Source organism: Copadichromis virginalis, linkage group LG17 (genome assembly GCF_057382275.1).
Source record: "Copadichromis virginalis isolate Kocher_CV1m ecotype Utaka linkage group LG17, C_Virginalis_male_GT1.1, whole genome shotgun sequence".
NCBI classification, from domain to species: domain Eukaryota; kingdom Metazoa; phylum Chordata; class Actinopteri; order Cichliformes; family Cichlidae; genus Copadichromis; species Copadichromis virginalis.
Window position 1 is genome coordinate 6,520,469 of NC_140634.1, and position 20,705 is coordinate 6,541,173.

The 20,705-nt window shown below is 41.2% G+C and overlaps 1 protein-coding gene across 1 annotated transcript; it reads left to right on the forward strand.

Annotated features, from left to right (window-relative positions):
• The first annotated feature begins 808 nt into the window (after positions 1-808).
• pgm1 (phosphoglucomutase 1) lies at positions 809-9,895 on the forward strand. Its single transcript, XM_085436493.1, has 11 exons — positions 809-1,163; positions 3,738-3,900; positions 4,020-4,163; positions 4,377-4,502; positions 4,696-4,886; positions 5,688-5,842; positions 5,941-6,056; positions 6,150-6,285; positions 6,606-6,789; positions 7,138-7,272; positions 9,133-9,895. Exons 1-11 carry the CDS (start codon positions 918-920, stop codon positions 9,220-9,222), a joined length of 1,686 nt encoding a protein of 561 aa, XP_085292619.1. The 5' UTR covers positions 809-917; the 3' UTR covers positions 9,223-9,895.
• The last annotated feature ends 10,810 nt before the right edge of the window (positions 9,896-20,705 follow it).

Consider the following 20,705-nt stretch of genomic DNA (forward strand, 5'->3'; position numbering starts at 1 on the left):
CTGACTAAATACTTTTTTGCCCCACTGTATGTTGATCAAACACTGTGAAGCAAAAGGCAAACAGCAATGGGTCGAAACTGGCTATGTTGCAAGCGTTACCCTGCAAATAATCATACATCTTTTTCTATGAGTATTGCAGGTGTAACTTCGTTCTCACACAATAGAAACTGCTTGTTTCATACAGTGGATGATGAACTGTAGGGAAGATTTGTATTCTCACTCAGTGTTTAAATTTGACCACTTTAAACCACCGAAAATGATCACTTTACGAATAAAGAGTCTACCATAATTCTTTATTCATTAATGTTATAAAAATGTATGTATAACACTATTTAGATCTTTTAAAAAATGCAAAATATTATTGTTTTTGGTGTTAGTGGCTAATACATCTCAGACACTTAGGGGATGGATGAGATTTCAATAAATCAGACCATTGATCAAAAAGCTGGGTGTGTGACTTTTAAAAATATAGTGCAAATAAAACAACACAAATAACATATTTTTGTATTATTTAATATCCAACATGAGCTCCTGAGTTGTGATTAGAGCGTTTCATCAGTAACTTTATCTTAATGTTGGTGGGGGGCGTATCCCTACGGTTTCTAGAGTTTTGCCTACAGCCCTGTGGACATTTTCCCCACATATTGCAGTTATAAAAATTCATTTTTAAGCAATATCCAAGAATGGCTGAAAAGCTGTATGAATTTTGACTTTTCTACCTTTCTGTTTGCGCTGTTGTTGAGACTGAAGAACTCTTCCTTGATCCCTCCTTTCTCTTTAAACCGGGAGGGCGGGTGTTTGAAGGGGGGAGTTGCCCGGTGTGTACGTGTGGCTGCTCCGACACTGCAGTCGCCTGCTTGTCGGACCGGACTGCGGATTACACGGGGGTGACCATTGGTGCTCGCTGGGGGTCAAAAATGGTGAAAATTACGACAGTGAAGACCAAGCCGTACACGGACCAGAAGCCCGGGACTAGCGGTCTGAGGAAGAGGGTGACGGTGTTTCAGCAGAACCAGCACTATGCGGAAAACTTCATCCAGAGCATTATCTCTGTCATCGAGCCTGCCGAGCGCCAGGCGGCCACTCTGGTGGTGGGAGGGGATGGGAGGTTTTTCATGAAAGACGCTATTCAGCTGATCGTCCAGATTTCAGCTGCCAACGGGGTCAGTAGCAGAACGACATGTTGTTCACCTTTGCTGTCCTTGCTGTATGTGTGCGTCTAGCTCACTGAGTCTGTTCCTATAGAATAGCTTGTAAGCTAGCAGGCTCACATCAAGCTAGCTGTCAAGTATATCAGATGCATTCCTAAATAACTAGTCTGTTGATTAGTTTGACATTATTTGGTTAGTTTAAAAATTAAAAGTTTGCTACATAGAAAGCTAGAGTAACTTAAGTAGCTTAATGCTAACCGAGAGAACGACCAAATGCTCAAAATATTTACTGTCAGGTCATGTATTATTAACTTGTTAGCATAAATATACGTATTTAAACATGGGTTACGTTCTGCATATTAAAATGTTTCGAGAGGTGCTGTTCAGTTCTATATTAAATGGGTTCATGTAAAGTTATGCAATACTTTAAAGTCAATGACTACAGTTGGGGTGGCTAATCAGCTGCTCTTACAAGCTCTCTTAACCACGAGAGACAGCGCTGAATCCTGAATGACATTCCTGCCTGTATCTGCGCCTTGATATTGGCCCCAGTTCATTCAAACTGTGTTTATGGAAAACTACTTGACTGTTCCATAAGGTCCAAAGCAGTCAGTGAATCTTTGGCACGAATCGCCATCCCCCCTCTGGATTTCCATGCGCTGTCTCCGGTAGCCTGCTTGACCGTGGTGATCTTTTGGATAAAGTGCACGAAGGAGGTCGCTTGCATGTCAGACCCTTACCTCTGACATTTACACCCTGACTCGCCGTTTTTCAATCATTGGATATATTTTTAGGCTCTTGGTCCGTCTTGCCCAACTCTCTAAAAGGGAACAAAACGGGTTTAGATGTTGGGAAAGAAGGCACGATAAGCCAACGTTGTGATGTTTCATTGAATGTGTGGTTACTGGCTGATGTTACTCAAACGATTTTAGGCCATCGGGGGGCGTGGTCTGCAGCCGGTCACGTTGCTCTGCATATGTCTTGTGCATAAATGAGAGATGCACAGTGAGAATGCATCAACATAATATTATCAAACCCTATTACCTTCTTATTTATTTGCAAGGTAACCTCCTCACTCTCTGAGAGGACATATTCATTGTAGTCTAGCCTCGATCTGTGACCTTCCTTCTCATTAGATGGCCTCTGTCCTTCTTGTAGCTAATGCAAAGAAGCATTGCTAAATGGAGGGTTCATCTAATGAAAGTAGGTCTAAGTTGCACGAAGATGGCAAATCTTGGTGGGCATTTGTAATATTAGGAAATCTGGGTGAAATTGTATCATAAGTTACACAGAGATGCACTACTGCCCGTGTGATTGCACAAAGCAAACCATTGTGTGGTTAAATAGACCGTGATAATGCCATGATTTCAAAACTATAAAAGGAGTCAAAATATAACCTATTCTGCAGCACTTGTAAAGCACTGGGCAGCAGGGCCAGCTCAGGTCATAATATAGCTGGCTATAAACAAATGTGATTTGTATGGTGGCCCTGAGAGGTCAAATGCACTGCAGCTTATAAACACAATACAAATCTAAAAAAAAATGCTGCAAAAGTACACAAAACGCAATAGAAGTTGAATAAAAAAATGACGGAGGTGACAGAAAACTGAAACATGTGAAGGAATGTACCGAGATCAACTTAAAAGAAGTTGAGGATTCATCTATGTTGTGCTTTGGAAAAAAGACTCGAGCTAATGTCTTTCAATCGCATGATTCATTTAATACTGCATATATGTTTTCTGTTAGGTGTTTAGAGCAACTTGTCATGCACATTATTGTCTCCTCTTAATTACTCCTGTGGTGTTTTGTGAACTGTTTTTTCCTATTTGCTGATATTTTCTCAAGTTGCAGTATGTTTGACCTCTCAGGGCCACTGTAGATTTGCACTTACTGAATTTAAAACATATATAAATGCACACACATCTCTCACTTTGAGGGTCTTACAGGGACAAACTTTTATAGCCAGCTGAAAGCAGCAGTTTTGTTAAATCTGAGTTTCATTATAGTGTAGACTCATCACTCATTAATAAACTGCTACTCGGCTCGGGATTTCAGATTTGAATACCCTTAGTGTGTTAGAGGACCTAATATTGGCTGTAAGAGCCAGTCTGGTGCTACTCACAGCTGCTGTTCAGCTGATCTAACCACTTGGTATTGGGCAATACTATTGTAAAAAGTTTAATAACATAGTCAGGGGCGAGCCCTTGCAAGCTCTTGCATGTAAACAAAATTTATAATGAAATATAAAATGCACAGCTACCCAGTATAATGGTGCAAAGATGGGTGAAATAAGTTCAAGCTGTCATCCAGCAGCAGTGTTTTGGGTTAGCTCCAATAATGATTTGCAAAATCTGACGTATTAAAATAAATAAATAAATAACAAAACTGGAATAATTCAGGATGGATGTTGGAGAAAGGTGTGGATAACCTTCTCAAGGTTAGTCAATGGAAAAGGTGTTTAATTTAGTCTTTTGCATGGAGCATCAGTACCCTTATTACTTCTACATTATGGTTGGAGCTGTGAACAAACACACACTTTTGCCTGTGTCCATTAATTTGCACGTGTGCATCTGTTCCTGCCTGCAGATAAATCACCTAGTGATTGGTCACAATGGCATCATGTCCACCCCAGCAGTCTCCTGTGTGATCCGCAAGAGAAAAGCAGTGGGTGGCATCATCCTCACAGCCAGTCACAACCCCGGAGGCCCCAATGGAGACTTTGGCATCAAGTACAACATTTCCAGCGGAGGTGAGACAAGTGCACAGACCCACTGTTTCTCTAATCACTATAGTCCAAGTCATAGTTTGCTCAATGTTCCATATTTGGGCATTGCCTGGTTTCTAACCAGTGTTTAACTTTGAACGTAGGACCTGCTCCAGAGGGCATTACAAATAAAATATTTGAGATCAGCAAAAGCCTGCAGGAGTATCACATCTGCCCAGACCTCAAAGTGGATTTGTCTAAGATTGGCAAGCAGACCTTTGAAGTGGACACTTTCAAGCCCTTCACAGGTAACAGACCCACGGATGCAGAATCCTATCTTTAACTGAAAGATGAAGAATTAGTTAAATTAATACCAACGTCTTGAACTCTCTTCTCTTTGTAAACACATGTTCTAGTCTATTCAAATCTTGAATACATGTTGCTTTGTAATTTCATGTACTGCTGTGATTTGTACCAGGACTTGTGTGCCAACTTTGCTTTTCCCTCTTGATTTATCTCAGTGGAGATTGTGGACTCAGTTGATGACTATGCAGAGATGCTAAGGGGGATCTTTGACTTTGCTGCATTGAAGGAGCTTCTTTCAGGAGCCAATCACATTAATGTCAGACTGGATGCCATGCATGGAGGTAGGGATGAGCATGTATTAAATCGGTCATTCAAACAGTGGATGCTAGTTCCTAAATTGAATAAATTACCAACAGGCAACACAAACGGAAATAATCTTTGTGCATCACAGTGTAAAGGAAAGTTTGTTCCGTTAGTGACCATGGCAGCATGTGATGTGTGATCCTTTATTAATGGCGCTCTTACTCCCTCTAGTGGTTGGTCCTTATGTGAAGAAGATAGTGTGCGAAGAGCTGGGGTCTCCAGCAAACTCTGCAGTCAATTGTGTGCCCCAGGAAGACTTTGGTGGTCACCACCCTGACCCCAACTTGACCTATGCTGCTGACCTGGTCAAAACCATGAAAGGTGGAGAATATGACTTTGGAGCTGCATTTGATGGTGATGGTGTAAGTTCTTCAGCATTCCCCTAATAAAGGATCATTTAACAGCTGTATTGGCAAGAGCTGGGCGGCAGAGTTATGAAGTCTGGACCTGGATATCAATCTGTGATATTAAATCACTCAGAATGTATTTAATCTAATAAGTTTTCATTCAAAGTTTATATTTTCTTTATTACATGAGTCAATCACAATTTTAGGCCTACTTCCCAGAGTGAGATTGAATTTTGGAACAGCACTTAATGTTGAATGTTTTTAGTTAGCCGTTTTCCTCACCCTTCCTCCTGACAGCTTCATGTTTCATGAAAGGAACAGACCAAATGCTTAACAAAGAAATCACGAGAACTATTTGGTAAACTTGTCTTCAAAATTATCAATATAATCTAAGAAATGTTTTACAAAAATTATATACTTTGGGATTTGAAGGGTTTTAAAAGCTTTTTTTCAGGAAGTACTGACACTAAACCATCTGCTGCCGATTACCAAATCGGAATCAGCATACTTTATTAATCCCTAGGGAAATTATGTGGGTTACAGTTGCTCCAGTACAGTAACATTAACAAAAACAGACTAGACTATTTAACAGTACAATATGTTAAGATATAAGGAATAGCACAATATATACAAATCACCAAATAATAAATATCCAGAGTGTGATTATAAAAAAAATCAAGAAAATTGACAGCTACATTAGAAAAAGGTAAAGAAAAGGGTGTGTGCAAAAAGGATGTAACTATTGCAGTGTTTACAGTGTAAATGAATAAAGTAATATCACAGCTCAGGATTGCCATCTTTTTGTCCCCTCTTCAGGATCGCAACATGGTGCTGGGTAAACATGGCTTCTTTGTGAACCCCTCGGACTCTGTGGCTGTCATTGCTGCCAACATCAAAAGCATCCCGTACTTCCAGAAGACCGGCGTCAAAGGACTGGCCCGTAGCATGCCTACCAGTGGAGCCTTGGACAAGTAAAAACCAAAACAGTTTTTATATTTTTGGGTAAATTGGAAAAAGTGCAAATCAAGAATCTTTTTTTTCCTTATATGATGTAATCTGTGTGTTTCAGTGTGGCTAAAACGCTGCAGATGGACCTGTATGAGACTCCAACTGGCTGGAAGTTCTTTGGGAATTTGATGGATGCTGGTAAACTCTCTCTGTGTGGAGAGGAGAGCTTTGGCACTGGTGAGACTCGGTCATCACATTTTTCTTTTTTTAGCTTTGACACCAGTAAGAATTGCCCCTCACCCAATCACATCTCTCTATGCTAATAAACAGGCTCGGATCATATCCGTGAGAAGGACGGCTTGTGGGCGGTGCTTGCGTGGCTGTCAATCTTAGCCACCAGGAAACAGAGCGTGGAGGAGATAATGAAAGATCACTGGCAGAAGTTTGGCAGGAACTTTTTCACCAGGTCAGAGGAGATGCCTGCATTACGATTTATGAAATGAGAGTTTGAATCCTAAAAGATGAGGGTTTTTAAACACCATTGACAGTGTTAAGAATTTTTAAACACCACTGTCAAAACATTTTTAAAAAACTCTACTTGAGACTATGCAGGAATGGCGCCTTTCAGTGGCAAATTGGAGAAATGCAGCACAAGTGGAGTGCAACAGTTATAATTAAACTTTCTTTACTTTTGTCTCTTCAGATTAAAAATGTGTCATTATCGAAAGTAGTTGAAAATGAGTTCCTATGTATATTTTTAAAATCTTGGTCTAACTTCACTTCCAGGTACGACTATGAGGAAGTTGACTCAGATGCTGCCAATAAGATGATGAAGGATCTGGAGGCGGCAATGTTCGATCCGTCCTTTAAAGGAAAGAAGTTCTCATCGGGTGATAAGACCTACGAGGTGGCCATCGCTGACAATTTTGCCTATACAGACCCTGTCGATGGGAGTGTTTCCAAAAACCAGGTGAGCAGCCTGCAAAACAGACCCCATTAATATTTGCAGTCCACAATTTACACAATATCCTGCAACAGTGCTCCGCTTGCCTCATGTTTTAGAGTTGTTGGGTTTTTTTTTTCCACTTCAGATGCTACTAAGAGTCTGTATCCAATTTAAAACAGATTCCATATTAAAATCAGACCTGCTAATGATGCGTTTCAAAAGCTGGCAAAATACCTGATGAGGTCATACCCCTGTGCATACACACATGGAATAACTCCCACCTCGTACATTATATAACCACATGTTACTGCTCAGTCGATATTTGAATTTGTCACCATCTCTTACATCTTTGTTTCTCTTTCGCACTCCCAGGGCCTCCGAATCATCTTCTCCGACGGTTCGAGGGTCATTTTCCGTCTCAGCGGTACAGGCAGTGCTGGAGCAACCATCAGGCTCTACATAGACAGCTACGAGAAGGACGCGCAGAAAATTTACCAGGATCCACAGGTGAGGACAGAGAGGAGTAATCCCAGCTGGTTGGATCCAGGGAGGAAAAAGATTAGACAATGAAGTCATCAGATAGGAAAATAAACAGTTACAAAGTTTTTTTTCTTTTTTCACGAATCTTTTTTATTTGCGTGCGTGTGAATAATTGTTTAGGAGGGAGGGGGGGAAAAAAGATATTTATAAAGGTTGTCAGCCCTTTATCCATCTACATCACAGCAGTTTAATATTCACATGGGCTTCTCAACCTTTTGGGTTGCCTGGAATGATCAGTAACGTGTACGATGGCCAGCTAGCACTGGGTGGAGCCCTCAACAAAAAAAACAGGCTGAGAGATTTTATTCAACATGGGAGATGAGATGATGGAGATGTTTGGCCAAGTTTTGACTTATGGCACCTTATCTGGACTGGTAAGAAAAAATGAAGAATGCAAGTTCCAACTAGACACACTTCATAAAATAATTTTGAATGGTGCAGACAGGGAGGTGATGTAGTACAAGAAAGAAAAAAGTTCTGCTCCAGCTCTTTATCCTTTTCAGCGCTTGGACACTATGAATGAACAGATAAGCAGAAACATACTGCTTCAGAATCAGAGCTTGACAGATAAATAGCCAGCAGGTTAATGGTTCAGTTGGCTGACTTTGGGTGGGTTTGATTTACACACCCATGGGGTGATCTCCTTTCTGTGTGGATTTAGAGAAGAAAAAGTACCTCACACAAAACTGATACAAAAAGCGCTTATTTTATGAATCCGCTGCGTCGTGTTTTGTCACAGTTAATAGTGTTCGATGTTGGTCATGTTTTAGATTCTTCTCATTTAATCGTTCTTAAAAAATAGTAGATGTAAGAATATAGAGTTGAGCCCATAGGTTGTTGGGCAAGGCCACACTTTTTGTAGTTTTGCCTCTGTAGACCACCGAAGTGGATTTGACATCAATCAGTCATCACTCTGTGATAGAAGTGCAGATTTCCAACTCACAAATAACTATATTGACAAGCAGTTTGATGGCCAGGTGAGGCCTGTTAAAAAGTTGGTAATAATAATAATTGAGAGACACCTTAATGAATGGAAATGCAGGTTTACAAGTAGCTGCAAACCACTGGTGGTGGTTGTTGTTTTTAAATTAGATTTGGATTGAGGACCATGAAGGTCAGAAAGTCTGCACAGTTTGGGGGTAAAAAAGTGGAGAGATGAAATCAAGATTAACTTTTTCAATGGTGGGAAGAGAAAAGTAAGGAGAGACGACTCATAATTCCGATGTTGTGGCTGCCATTGGAACTGGATTACTAGTGCTTATTGATGATGTGACTGCTGATAGAAGTAGCAGGATGACTGTAGTCTCTGCTCAGATTCATTTAAAAGCTGCAAACAGACAGAGCTTTGCAGTGCAAATGGATAACCGCCCAAAGCGTACTGCAAAAGCAACACACGTTTCTCAAAGCAAAGAAACGTGATATTCTTCAATAGCCAAGTCAGTCACCTGATCACAAGACCGTGGTTCCCAGTTGCTGAATAAAAGTAAATGTCTATCAGGATATCTCAGGGGGGAAACTCAGAATTTGAAGATGTCTGAGGTATTAAAAACAATATTTAAATGTAAAATTAAAGTAATTTGTCCACTTAAAACTGAGCTTCTTAAAAAGGGGCTTAGCATATTTTGGACCAAAGTAGTTTTATTTTGGCAGCTCTTCAGTTGGGCCTTGCTAGTTGAGGTTTCTGCTCATAGCTCTGATACTGGCGGCATTAACGGCAGCTTAGCAATACAGAACCAGAAGAAGCTGCTTTGTACTGAAGGACTTCTATAAACTGAATGACCTGAACAGGAAGTCCGACGTTCGCTGTTCTTTATGTATCTCGTTTAGGCGATCCTGGCTCCTCTGGTAGACATCGCCCTCAAGCTCTCCCAGCTCCACGAGAGGACTGGACGCACCGGCCCGACTGTGATCACATGATTCCGTTGCCACACTGCCTCCGCTCATGCTCAGCAACAGGATACTGACACTCTGTCTGGGGTGACGCTGCCCTTGAATGCTGTCTTGGCTTCAGTTCCTAGCTCTTTTTAAAGAAATAGAGCTGGACAATAACATGCAGGGTGAATACATGAGCAGCTCTTAATTTTTGCATAAAGTCATCCATTTCCTGTCTCTAGTGCTAGTACCCAGTGAGCTTTAATGGTGTTTTCTTTGAAATGTTGGTGAACATCTGCCTGAGGGTTCTGATCTTGTCCTGTAAGCTTAAAATGACATAAATGCATTAGATCATGTTCCGATGTTATGAAGAAAAGATTGGACTTTAGAAACAAGTTTGCTTCAGTAACATGCTCTGTGTTCATTTCAAGAAAAAATGTGCTTAATGTAATGTCAGGAATAATAATGTTGTTGTCCTGCTCTGTTCCTAAACTATATATCATAAAACTGAAAAAGTGCCACACTGACCATAGTTGAGCAGTTAGGGGAAACCTCACCCCTTTCCCTCCACTCCCCACCCCCATACTGACCTGGTGCCTTCTCCTCCTCCTGATCTCCAAAACCACCACATTAGCCTAATGGGATACACCAAACCACAGTTACTGTTAAACCAACACGTCCACCAGTGAATAAAAGAACCTTACATAAAAGGGCCGTAGTCCTGTTTCTTTGTTCTGTTTTTTTTTTTTTTTTTTAAATGTTTGTCTAATAAATTCTTGTCATTCATTCGTCTGTCATATTCTCACAAATATGTACCTTTTCTTCTTGAAAACAGCAGGTATTTAGAGAAGTGGTAACTGCACAGAAACAGATTAAGAAAACAAAGCATTCAAAAGGCAAATGTGAAAGTGTATGTGCGTGTGTGTAGGGTTGTTTAGTGATTGCTTTTTGTTCAGTTTGAAAGTTATTCTATGTAAACGCCGAGATCTTTTCCAGCAGAGCGCGAGCCAAACTGTAGGACGAGCCTGAAGTGCTTCCAAGACGACGATGCCTCTCCAAAGACATTCCTGAGGAAAGCGAAGTATAAACTGATGCGTTCTCTCCCTCCCTCGCAAGTCTTCTTGTTTTAGCAATGGTCTCTGTAATCCTACCAATTAGTTATAGTGGCAGGAAGTTAAAGGATCCAAAACTATGTAACGGCAAATGGAATTTTTTATTTTTAGGGGGGGTGTAGATCAGGAGAAGTTAGGTACTGTATTAGTGGGAACTTTGTTCTCTTTACATGATACACATTTGAAGTTGGTGGCATTCCTCTTCACTCTAAACACAAACAGCTCTACCTGTTTGCACAAATGCCTCCAAAGCCTATAGCAAGTAATTAAAGTTCCTGAGCTGGACTTAACTGTCCAGTCAAGTTGTATTTTCTTGCGGCTGTCTAAAGAGTTTCTTGTTTGATGACATTATGTTACAATTGACTGTTAATACACATTTCCTGTGATTTTTTTTTCTTTCTTTTTTTTAAATGTTATTTCATTTTTTTTAAGGCTTTAAAACATTTCACGTGGCGCTGTTTTCTATTAAGAGCCATTTCTGAGTAAATGTTTCAAATCTTTCATCTCTTGTTTACGTTAAGATTGCAGATAGGGGGGTTTTAAGGCTGATTGCTAGTCTTCAAAGGTACGTTTGGGACGTATAACTGCCCTAAACAGTTCCTCTCCATCCCCTTAGGAGTCGCAGTAACTGGGTGGAAACGTTTTCATGCTGCATTGTTCAGACCCTGTCAGGCTGACATAGCGCAAAGCATAATGTGTTCCCCTTGTTTGGCTCATAATGGCTTACAGGCTCTATTTGGATTGGCTGTCATTACATCAGGTAATCGCAATAAGGCTTACATTAAGCTGACCTGGTCCAAAGCTATTAGATATCCAAATGGCTTTCTCTGGAGCTGGCATGGTGCCGTGTGGGTTTTTTTTTTAAGAGCAGCCTGTTCATTGCTTTCATACAAGAAGAGGGCGATGTGGCAGACAAAGACACTATTCTCAAAGGCTTTTTGCTCTCTAGTCATGTTAATATAAAGTATTTGAAGTAAAGTAAGAAATAGTTTTAGTAACACTTAAATACATGAGATCCTTTTACTCAGTCATCTGTATCACAATTCAAGGATTGACCTTCATTTTCTAGGTAGTTTGAGAATGCTGAAGGTTAGTATGCTGAATGTAATCAGATTCTGAGGTAGTTTTGACTGTTATGTGCAAAAATGAGCAGCTCTTCTGCTGCACTCTGTGTGATGCATACATGGCATGGTGATGCTTCGGTTAGCACTATCACCTCACAACAAGAAGATCATGGGTTTGAATCCTCAGGGTGACTGGGACCGTTCTGTGAGGAGTTTGCATCTTCTCCTTGTGCCTACGTGGGCTCTCTCCTCCTAAAGATGAAGCATTTGTTGGAGATCTGATTGTGAAATCTGCCTTTTGTTTTAAATTGTCTCTTTTTTTGTTACCACCCTGTAACAAAAAACACATTTCTTCCTATTTTTTTGTTGAGTGTTCAAAAAATGCCAAAGTTAACACAGACATTACAGTAGATAAATAGTATCTGAAAGTAATGTCTTTAAAAATCAGGGAAAAACATCCAGTCCCAGTCCCCAAGAAATGGACTGGTTCTTATACGGCGCTTTTCTACGCTATCTGAGCACTCAAAGCGCTTTATACAACTAATTCATTCACCCTATCACACCCAGTCACACAAGCACTTTTTTTTCTAAACTGTTAGTGCCTATCTAACATTCATACGCATTCACACTCTGATGGATGCATCGGAGATCAACATGGGGTTAGTATCTTGCCCAAGGATCTTTGGCATGCAGAGTGGGATCGAACCACCAACCTTCCGGTTAGTAGCTGCTCTACCACCTGTAGCTACAGCTACAGCTCAAACCCTCTATCACTGGGTTAAAAGACCACAGGCCTGTTGCCCGGATGTCTCTAGTCATGAAATCTTTTGAGAGATTGGTTGTGACCTAGATGTAGGACATCACATGTCCCCTGCTGGACCCCCTGCAATTTACCTGCCGGTCCAACGGTTCGGTGGATGATGTCAACATAGTGTTGCACTACATCCTGCAACACCATGACTGCCCTGGCACAAATGCTAGAATTCTGTTTATAGACTTCACTTCAGCTCTTAACACCATCATCCCTCAAGTCTTCCACTCCTAGCCTCCATCTGTCTGTGGATCACAAACTTACTGACAGACAGGAAGCAGATGACATGACGGTTATCAAACTCATCAAGGATGGCGATGAGTCTGCATACAAACATGGGGTTGAACAGCTGGTCCTGTGGTGCAATCGGAACAACCTAGAGCTCAATACGCTCAACACTGTAGAGATGACAATGGATTTCAGGAGGAACCTTCATCCAGAAGTGGTCACCCAATATAGACACAATCGTCAAAAAGGCCCAGCAGAGGACGTTCAACCTGCCTCAGGAGATCTTCAACAATCCAGCCTGTTCTCTGCTCATCCATCACTGTATGGTTCAGATCAGCCACCAAACAGGACAAGAACAGACGACCATGAACAGTGAGGTCAGGAGAAAAAAATCACTGGTGCCGACCGACTTCCCCTCAATTCAGGATTTGTATAAATCCAGAATACGGAAACAAGCAGGCAACATCAGTGCAAGACCCATCACACCCCATTCCAAGTCCTCCCCTCTGGAGCACTGTACAGCACAGCAAGCAGATATATGTACAGTGTTTTTCCACAGGTAGTCACTCTGATGGACACTAATGACACTCACACAGCGTCTGTACCTAAAATATCCACCATCAAAGTGTACTGTATATACTGTTTTGTTTTATCTTATCTTATCTTATCCGTCCATCCATCCAGCTCAGTTCCTTGTGTATGTGTAGACATACTTGGTCAATAAAGCTGATTGTCATTATTATATTTTAAGTCTGCTGATGCTTTATCTAAAAATGTAATACCCATTACACTGAATACAACAACTGAAGAAATGTAAAATTTCAAGAAGTTTTCAACACCAATCCTTCCATGTCTGTGTCTGTGTACAAGTTACTGCATATGAACTGCATTTGCATTCTGTGTGCTCTGTTTATATGCATTTTAAGGTGGATTTGTGTGCGCTCTCTGTACCTGCATTGTGCATCTTGCTTTTGTTTTCATTTGGTACAAAGAGCAGATGAATGTTACTTCTCATAAAAACACCTTCCATGGCTGCTGTGAAGCATCTCTCATGTGCTGGCCTTCTTTTTAATTACTCACTGTACAGCAATAAGCCAAAAAACAAAAACAAAAAATCAGCACAAAACCCCCCCAGCTCAGAATAGGCGTGGTTCAAGAGACCTTTGAAGGTATTCTGTGGTCTCAGGATCCAAGACCACGGAAACAGATGACCCAGTTTTGAACCACATCTGCCCGTTATAGGCCCTTTAAGCAATGAGCAGAGGTTAGGATGGGCGCTTTGATCTGTCTTTTGCTCATGCTGTTCCATTGGTTCCACAGTCCCAATGAAAAGTCTTTGCTCTACTTATATAATGTAAATGACACTATATTGTATATATTTTTAATCTAAAGACTGGAAAAACATAGTGTTTTTATTTGATGTTCTAGTTCATTTTCTAGATGTGAACAAGTTTGAGCTCAGTGTGTGATTTTAAAAATGTCTTAGACACCCTAAAAAATGGCATTGATGGATGTAGAGGCACCGCATGAGTCATCGCCATCTTTACACTCTCAACTTTCCGGGTGTGGAGCTGAAGTGTACAGGATGATGTGTGAGGCTATAAAAACTGGGACAAGATGAGTTCTGACCACACAGTTTTACCAAACATTGCACGGAGCCTGGATGTGGTCCAGTTAGAATCCCTTCCAACTCTTCCTCTGGCTCTGCAGGTAATAAGTCAACAAATACTCCAGGAGACACCACACTTATGCGGCCCATTGTCCTGTGGAGTGTGTGTTTGATGAAGGGGCTATGGGGAAACGTGTCAGAATTTAAGATGAAAGAAACGTGGGTGCTGAGGTCTTACCACAAATCAACAAGCTAAAATTTACCGTTGCAGACGAGACAAAAAAAAGTCATTCTCGCATCGCTCCATTTATTCCCACTCCATACACAAATACAAACAAAACAAAGAAGATGTACACAACAATCAACTGCAGCCCTTTACTCTCCTGCTCACTGGAACTTCACATGATTTAGGACCTTGTAGAGACAGGAAAAGGACAATAAAGCGTTGCCTTGGCACCGTTGCATACACTGACCTATTTCCTGGAGTTTCTCTTGTAGGAAATTTGATATCTTTTCAGTTCCTAATTGTATATCACAAAGGTGCTGCCTGCTCACAGTGAAGAACTGACAGAGGGAAAGAGGCCCCTGCAGTTCTGCATGATGCATGCTGTTGTATCAGCACAGATTGTAGTGTGTTCCTTAAGAAGTTACATTTTGTTTTGGGGGGTTGGTGGGGGTGAACACAGACGACGCAGTGAGGCCAGACAGTCTGTCAGCTGTTTAAAGATGTCTAAACTGTGGTGAAAACCGTCCTCAGTTATCCGCCGCTCAAAGAATGCGCAAAGTGCTAACACATTTTCAGCGTTATTGCAAGGAACGTCAAGTAAAAGTGCATGCTGTTAGTGTTATTAGGATATAAAGAAAGAGAGAACATAGTGAGAAGATGTAGGAAGGCCATTTTTAAGGCCTATCATTATCGCCATCATCAACTTTCATGCTCTTTTATTGACTGAGACATCATCGCCTGGTTTTTAACAAAGAGCCTCCCTGTCCGACTGCTGTGGCCACAGCAGAAAGCCCAAGGGATCTGCTCTTCAAAGAGCCCTTTAGAACCCCGCTCCACTCCGACATGAAAGTTCGAGGATTTCAGCATGCATGGTTGCAATTTTAATAATCTTGTCCTGCTTTGGTCAAAATGAAGTCGACAGACATCAGGCAAAAAGAAAAACAGGCCAATATCAGATGTAAACTCACTACTTTGTCAGTGCAATAGCGAGGTCTCCCCCCTCCAAAGCCTCCTCCACCCTGCTGAGTCTCCCTACTGTGGAGAAAACCTAAACACTCATCCGGCTGCTTAAACTGAAAATCTCGAAAGGTGCTTCGCAGAGGGGGAAACGGGGTTTACAGATGGTGCACGTCACCTCACACTTTTCTGCAGACTGCAATCAGTCATGCCCAATTTCTTCTGGTTTGACAGTTATTTAGGGTTATTTAGTTTGAATTTGCTGTCCGTGTGATACCGCTGGAGAACAAAAGACCTTTGTTGCTTATGTGAAATCATGCAGATGCAATAAAGGTCTTGGGTCCTCAAGACACTCCACCAGAAGTTCTCAAAGTGGCGACCTGACATACAGTGGGGCAAAAAAGTATTTAGTCAGCCACCGATTGTGCAAGTTCCCCCACCTAAAATGATGTCAGAGGTCAGTAATTTGCACCAGAGGTACACTTCAACTGTGAGAGACAGAATGTGAAAAAAAAAAATATCCATGAATCCACATGGTAGGATTTGTAAAGAATTTATTCGTAAATCAGGGTGGAAAATAAGTATTTGGTCAATAACAAAAATACAACTCAATACTTTGTAACATAACCTTTGTTGGCAATAACAGAGGTCAAACGTTTACTATAGGTCTTTACCAGGTTTGCACACACAGTAGCTGGTATTTTGGCCCATTCCTCCATGCAGATCTTCTCGAGAGCAGTGATGTTTTGGGGCTGTCGCCAAGCAACACGGACTTTCAACTCCCGCCACAGATTTTCTATGGGGTTGAGGTCTGGAGACTGGCTAGGCCACTCCAGGACTTTCAAATGCTTCTTACGGAGCCACTCCTTTGTTGCCCGGGCGGTGTGTTTTGGATCATTGTCATGTTGGAAGACCCAGCCTCGTTTCATCTTCAAAGTTCTCACTGATGGAAGGAGGTTTTGGCTCAAAATCTCACGATACATGGCCCCATTCATTCTGTCCTTAACACGGATCAGTCGTCCTGTCCCCTTGGCAGAAAAACAGCCCCATAGCATGATGTTTCCACCCCCATGCTTCACAGTAGGTATGGTGTTCTTGGGATGCAACTCAGTATTCTTCTTCCTCCAAACACGACGAGTTGAGTTTATACCAAAAAGTTCTACTTTGGTTTCATCTGACCACATGACATTCTCCCAATCCTCTGCTGTATCATCCATGTGCTCTCTGGCAAACTTCAGACGGGCCTGGACATGCACTGGCTTCAGCAGCGGAACACGTCTGGCACTGCGGGATTTGATTCCCTGCCGTTGTAGTGTGTTACTGATGGTGACCTTTGTTACTTTGGTCCCAGCTCTCTGCAGGTCATTCACCAGGTCCCCCCGTGTGGTTCTGGGATCTTTGCTCACCGTTCTCATGATCATTTTGACCCCACGGGATGAGATCTTGCGTGGAGCCCCAGATCGAGGGAGATTATCAGTGGTCTTGTATGTCTTCCATTTTCTGATGATTGCTCCCACAGTTGATTTTTTCACACCAAGCTGCTTGCCTATTGTAGATTCACTCTTCCCAGTCTGGTGCAGGTCTACAATACTTTTCCTGGTGTCCTTCGAAAGCTCTTTGGTCTTGGCCATGGCGGAGTTTGGAGTCCGACTGTTTGAGGCTGTGGACAGGTGTCTTCTATACAGATGATGAGTTCCAACAGGTGCCATTCATACAGGTAACGAGTGGGGGACAGAAAAGCTTCTTACAGAAGACGTTACAGGTCTGTGAGAGCCAGAGATTTTCCTTGTTTGAGGTGACCAAATACTTATTTTCCACCCTGATTTACGAATGAATTCTTTACAAATCCTACCATGTGAATTCATGGATTTTTTTTTCACATTCTGTCTCTCACAGTTGAAGTGTACCTCTGGTGCAAATTACTGACCTCTGTCATCATTTTAAGTGGGGGAACTTGCACAATCGGTGGCTGACTAAATACTTTTTTGCCCCACTGTATTTCAGTGTCCGAAATTCACCACTCCTCCACCATAAATTTACTTAAGCAGAATTATATCTTCAAAAGAAAATCCCCACTTGCCAGCTTTAAACTCGGGTATGAAAGACTTCTTACATGTAACGAGTTAAAGTGCAGCTGAACACTCATTTGTCATGAATTGCCATATTTATTTACATGAACTGACCGCAGCCCTGGTTTCGATCAGAGGATCAGGCAGCTGTTTCAGTCGGCTGCTTTATATCTCTCAACCATCGTAATCAATGTATTCCTAATTTCCTCAGCTACTCCAGTAGTTGCAGACCAAGGAGACTGCAAAAGTGTGCTGATATACAATCCACGGCATTAAAGAAATTTAACACAGAACAGTCTTGAGAGAGCTTGAAGTTTCTGGATTTGCTTGTTTGTGAGTATTTGATGGTTTTAACTGAAACTTCATTTAATCTGTCATTTCAAGAGAGACTTGAGAACAATAACAATTACAAGAATGCAGCTAGCAGATGGAAATAACATAAATAAACAATACAAGAAATGGATAAAAACAGTTGCAGGAATCATAAAGCGTGCAACAATGACGCTTTGAGAACACCAAGGGGTGTAATTCATTTTAGGACAGCTTACAATTCATACCATTTCAAGTTTAAGGTAACTGAAAACAGTTTTTCCAATGTCAGCGGATATCTCAGGTTAAACAAGAAGACTGGTTTTGTAGTTGGAAAAAGACAGCAATCTTTCAATTCGAGACAAGAGTCTTGTTTATTTAAAGGTGTTCAGTATAAGTCAGTCAAATTAAATCCCCAGGGACTTGTAAGGATCAGCAATTAAAGTTTTGGCTACAGAGTGAACAGAGTCACACAGTGGAGAATAATGTGTCTAAAGGGCACTTGTCATACTAACTGCCAGCTCCATGTTTTTAATTGTCAGGTTCTGCTGGAGTATCTTTGTGTGCTTAACAATTCCAAACAATCCTTATTTGTCACACTGGGCCTCTGTGCAGACACTCAGTTCGCCCACGGACTGAAACAGACCTTTTTAGCTCCATTTCACCTATCTTTAAATTTGACTGACTGCCTCTTGTAGACAGAAGGTTTGAAAAGCATGTGGGTGGGGCTTCTGTTCCCACAACCAGTGCTGTGAGCCTGAGATGGCCACATTAGGGATATCTACCTGAAGATGAGCATTTAGGGAAGTCTGAACCCCTGAGAGCTTTTGGCTCATTTGGGTTGCTTTGCACATATGATGAGATTATTATTGAAACTTTGTTCATGTTTAATGTGATCCATTTATTACTATAACAGATTAAATAATAATAAACGCAGACCAAGTCAGCTTTAAGGACTTTAGTTAATTTTCTTGTGTCTGTTTCTGTTTATTTGTGTGTTTTCTATGTTGCAGTGCACTGACCTCTTAGGGCCACTGTACAGACCACTGAATGCACCAGGGTTTACGGTGGGTTAGAAGAGTGTTATCCCTGTACTCTGGGATGACTTTGAGTCTATATGGGTTTAAGAAAGGGAAAGAGGATCATGAGACAGGCATGACATGTTCTGGACTCTTGGGGCTGACAAAGTGCAGGGTAAAGTACTGCTGCTTGCGAGCAACCCACTTCATGTTCGTCTCTTGAGTCTGGCAAATAATTCAGTGTTGAGCATTATTTATGCACACTGTTCCTTTATTCTGTTACAGCTAAATCAAAACATACCTCAGAGAGGATGATGTTTCCCTCTAATGAGCAGAGGTGGGTCGCTGCACTGGAGAACCAGAGATACTAAATTGCTACCATTCTTTTTCCTGCTCCCCAAAATGGCTTTCAAAATCCTCCGTGCACACACACACACACACACACACACACACACACACACACACACACACACACACACACACACACACACCTGCAGAGACAATGCATGTGTCAGAATCCAGAAGTCAGCAGAGTGAAATTAAACAGAATGTGGATTTACAGAGGAGAAGTGAATTTGGTCAGTCGTATTGTAAACGTCTGAATAGTTATACTGAGATGTGTGTGTGTGTGTGTGTGTGTGTGTGTGTGTGTGTGTGTGTCCAGCCAGGCACAAGAGAACATTGTCTTTTCTTTCTTTTTGTAACTTTCCAGCTTTCATCTGTTTTATACACTTAATGCATGTAAAATGAGTTAAACATTTGCATATGTTGTTTTTTAGTATGTTACATTATTCATCTAATTAAAAATATTAAAGAAAAACTAAACTGAACAGCACCAGATGGATCATTATCAGTTAATACAGAGAGATCAGTTAAGCTCCATTTGCAGTTTCTTAAATCACTTTAATTTGATCTTCTAAAGAGTTAGCTCACAGGAAACAGGAAGTGGTGTTCGTTTAAAAAAAAAAAGACTTCAAAAAGTGTGAAGGTTCTACACTTTGTTGGAAAACCTAAACGTTCCCTTAAACATCATTAGTGCAATAAAGCACAATCATAAGGGTAACTTCAGTTCACACTCCTTGAATTTCTTATAAGTGTATTTAGCGTGTATTTTTTTCATTAGAGAATATTTTCCTTCTTGTAACCACTGGACCTTATAAATCATGTGTACCAGTGACAGCTCGAACAAAAAGGCTGTTTAGTGCCTCTCAGCCTGCAGGGAACTGAGAAGCTTTCTTTGGTTATTTAATTACCTCCACCAAGGAAGTTATGGGATTGGTTTGGTTTGGTTGCACTAAAAAAAAAAGGGATTTGCATGAACATTTTTTACCAAAGGTGCAGCCGATCTGGATCTGGATCCAGGAACTTTTGAAAGGACTCTTCACCATGGTGAAATTGGGTACAAAGATGCACAGATCTCGCAGTATCTTTACAATCACATGTCAGATTAAAAAGGAAAAAGCAACTGGTAGACTTTGATTTGATGTTCTCAAGAAAATATGACTTCTGGATCCAGGGAATCTGTTTACACGTGGCTTAGAGGGAATGCTGTCTTCTTTTAATTGTTGATTTTTGTTTATTAATTGCTATACTTTATTTATCTGGAAAAGCCCCAAATTGTACATAACAAATATAAAATGGGTCAATATATAAAACTATGCAACCAATATGCAAATTTTAAAAAAAGAACAACAAATACGTTCGTTTTTTAAGTTTATAGGATGCACTTTATAGTTCGATATAAACAGCTGTAGATATAAATTCAGTTGTCGTGAATTTTACGGCAGAGATTTGAATCACTGATCTCTTCTATTAAGCGTTTTAGTGATTGAAGTAAAGCAGGAAGCACAAATGCGGGGTCTCCATCTAAAAACTGAATACTCCTCAGATATTTCACTCACAGATAAAAAAAAAAACACACGAGGTAGACTCTGACCGCCCTCCGGACAGTTCCTGTAGTGCACGCACGATGGCGACACTTGGCTAATCAGAGCCATGTGGCTTCTGTGGGCACAACTTCTCCCGATGAAGTTTGCTGGAAGGATTGCGCTCAGTCGGAGAGGGAGAGAGAGACAGACTGAGAGGAGGCAAAGCGGAGCTGGGCTCGAGCGAAGAGGAAAGCCA

Bases quoted from the DNA above. Each gene is read 5' to 3' on its own strand.
- pgm1 (XM_085436493.1), top strand. From the start codon at position 918: ATGGTGAAAATTACGACAGTGAAGACCAAGCCGTACACGGACCAGAAG. The intron at 4,887-5,687 runs GTAAGTTCTTCA...TCCCCTCTTCAG, and splicing joins CTGCATTTGATGGTGATGGT to GATCGCAACATGGTGCTGGG. The intron at 6,057-6,149 runs GTGAGACTCGGT...GCTAATAAACAG, and splicing joins AGAGGAGAGCTTTGGCACTG to GCTCGGATCATATCCGTGAG.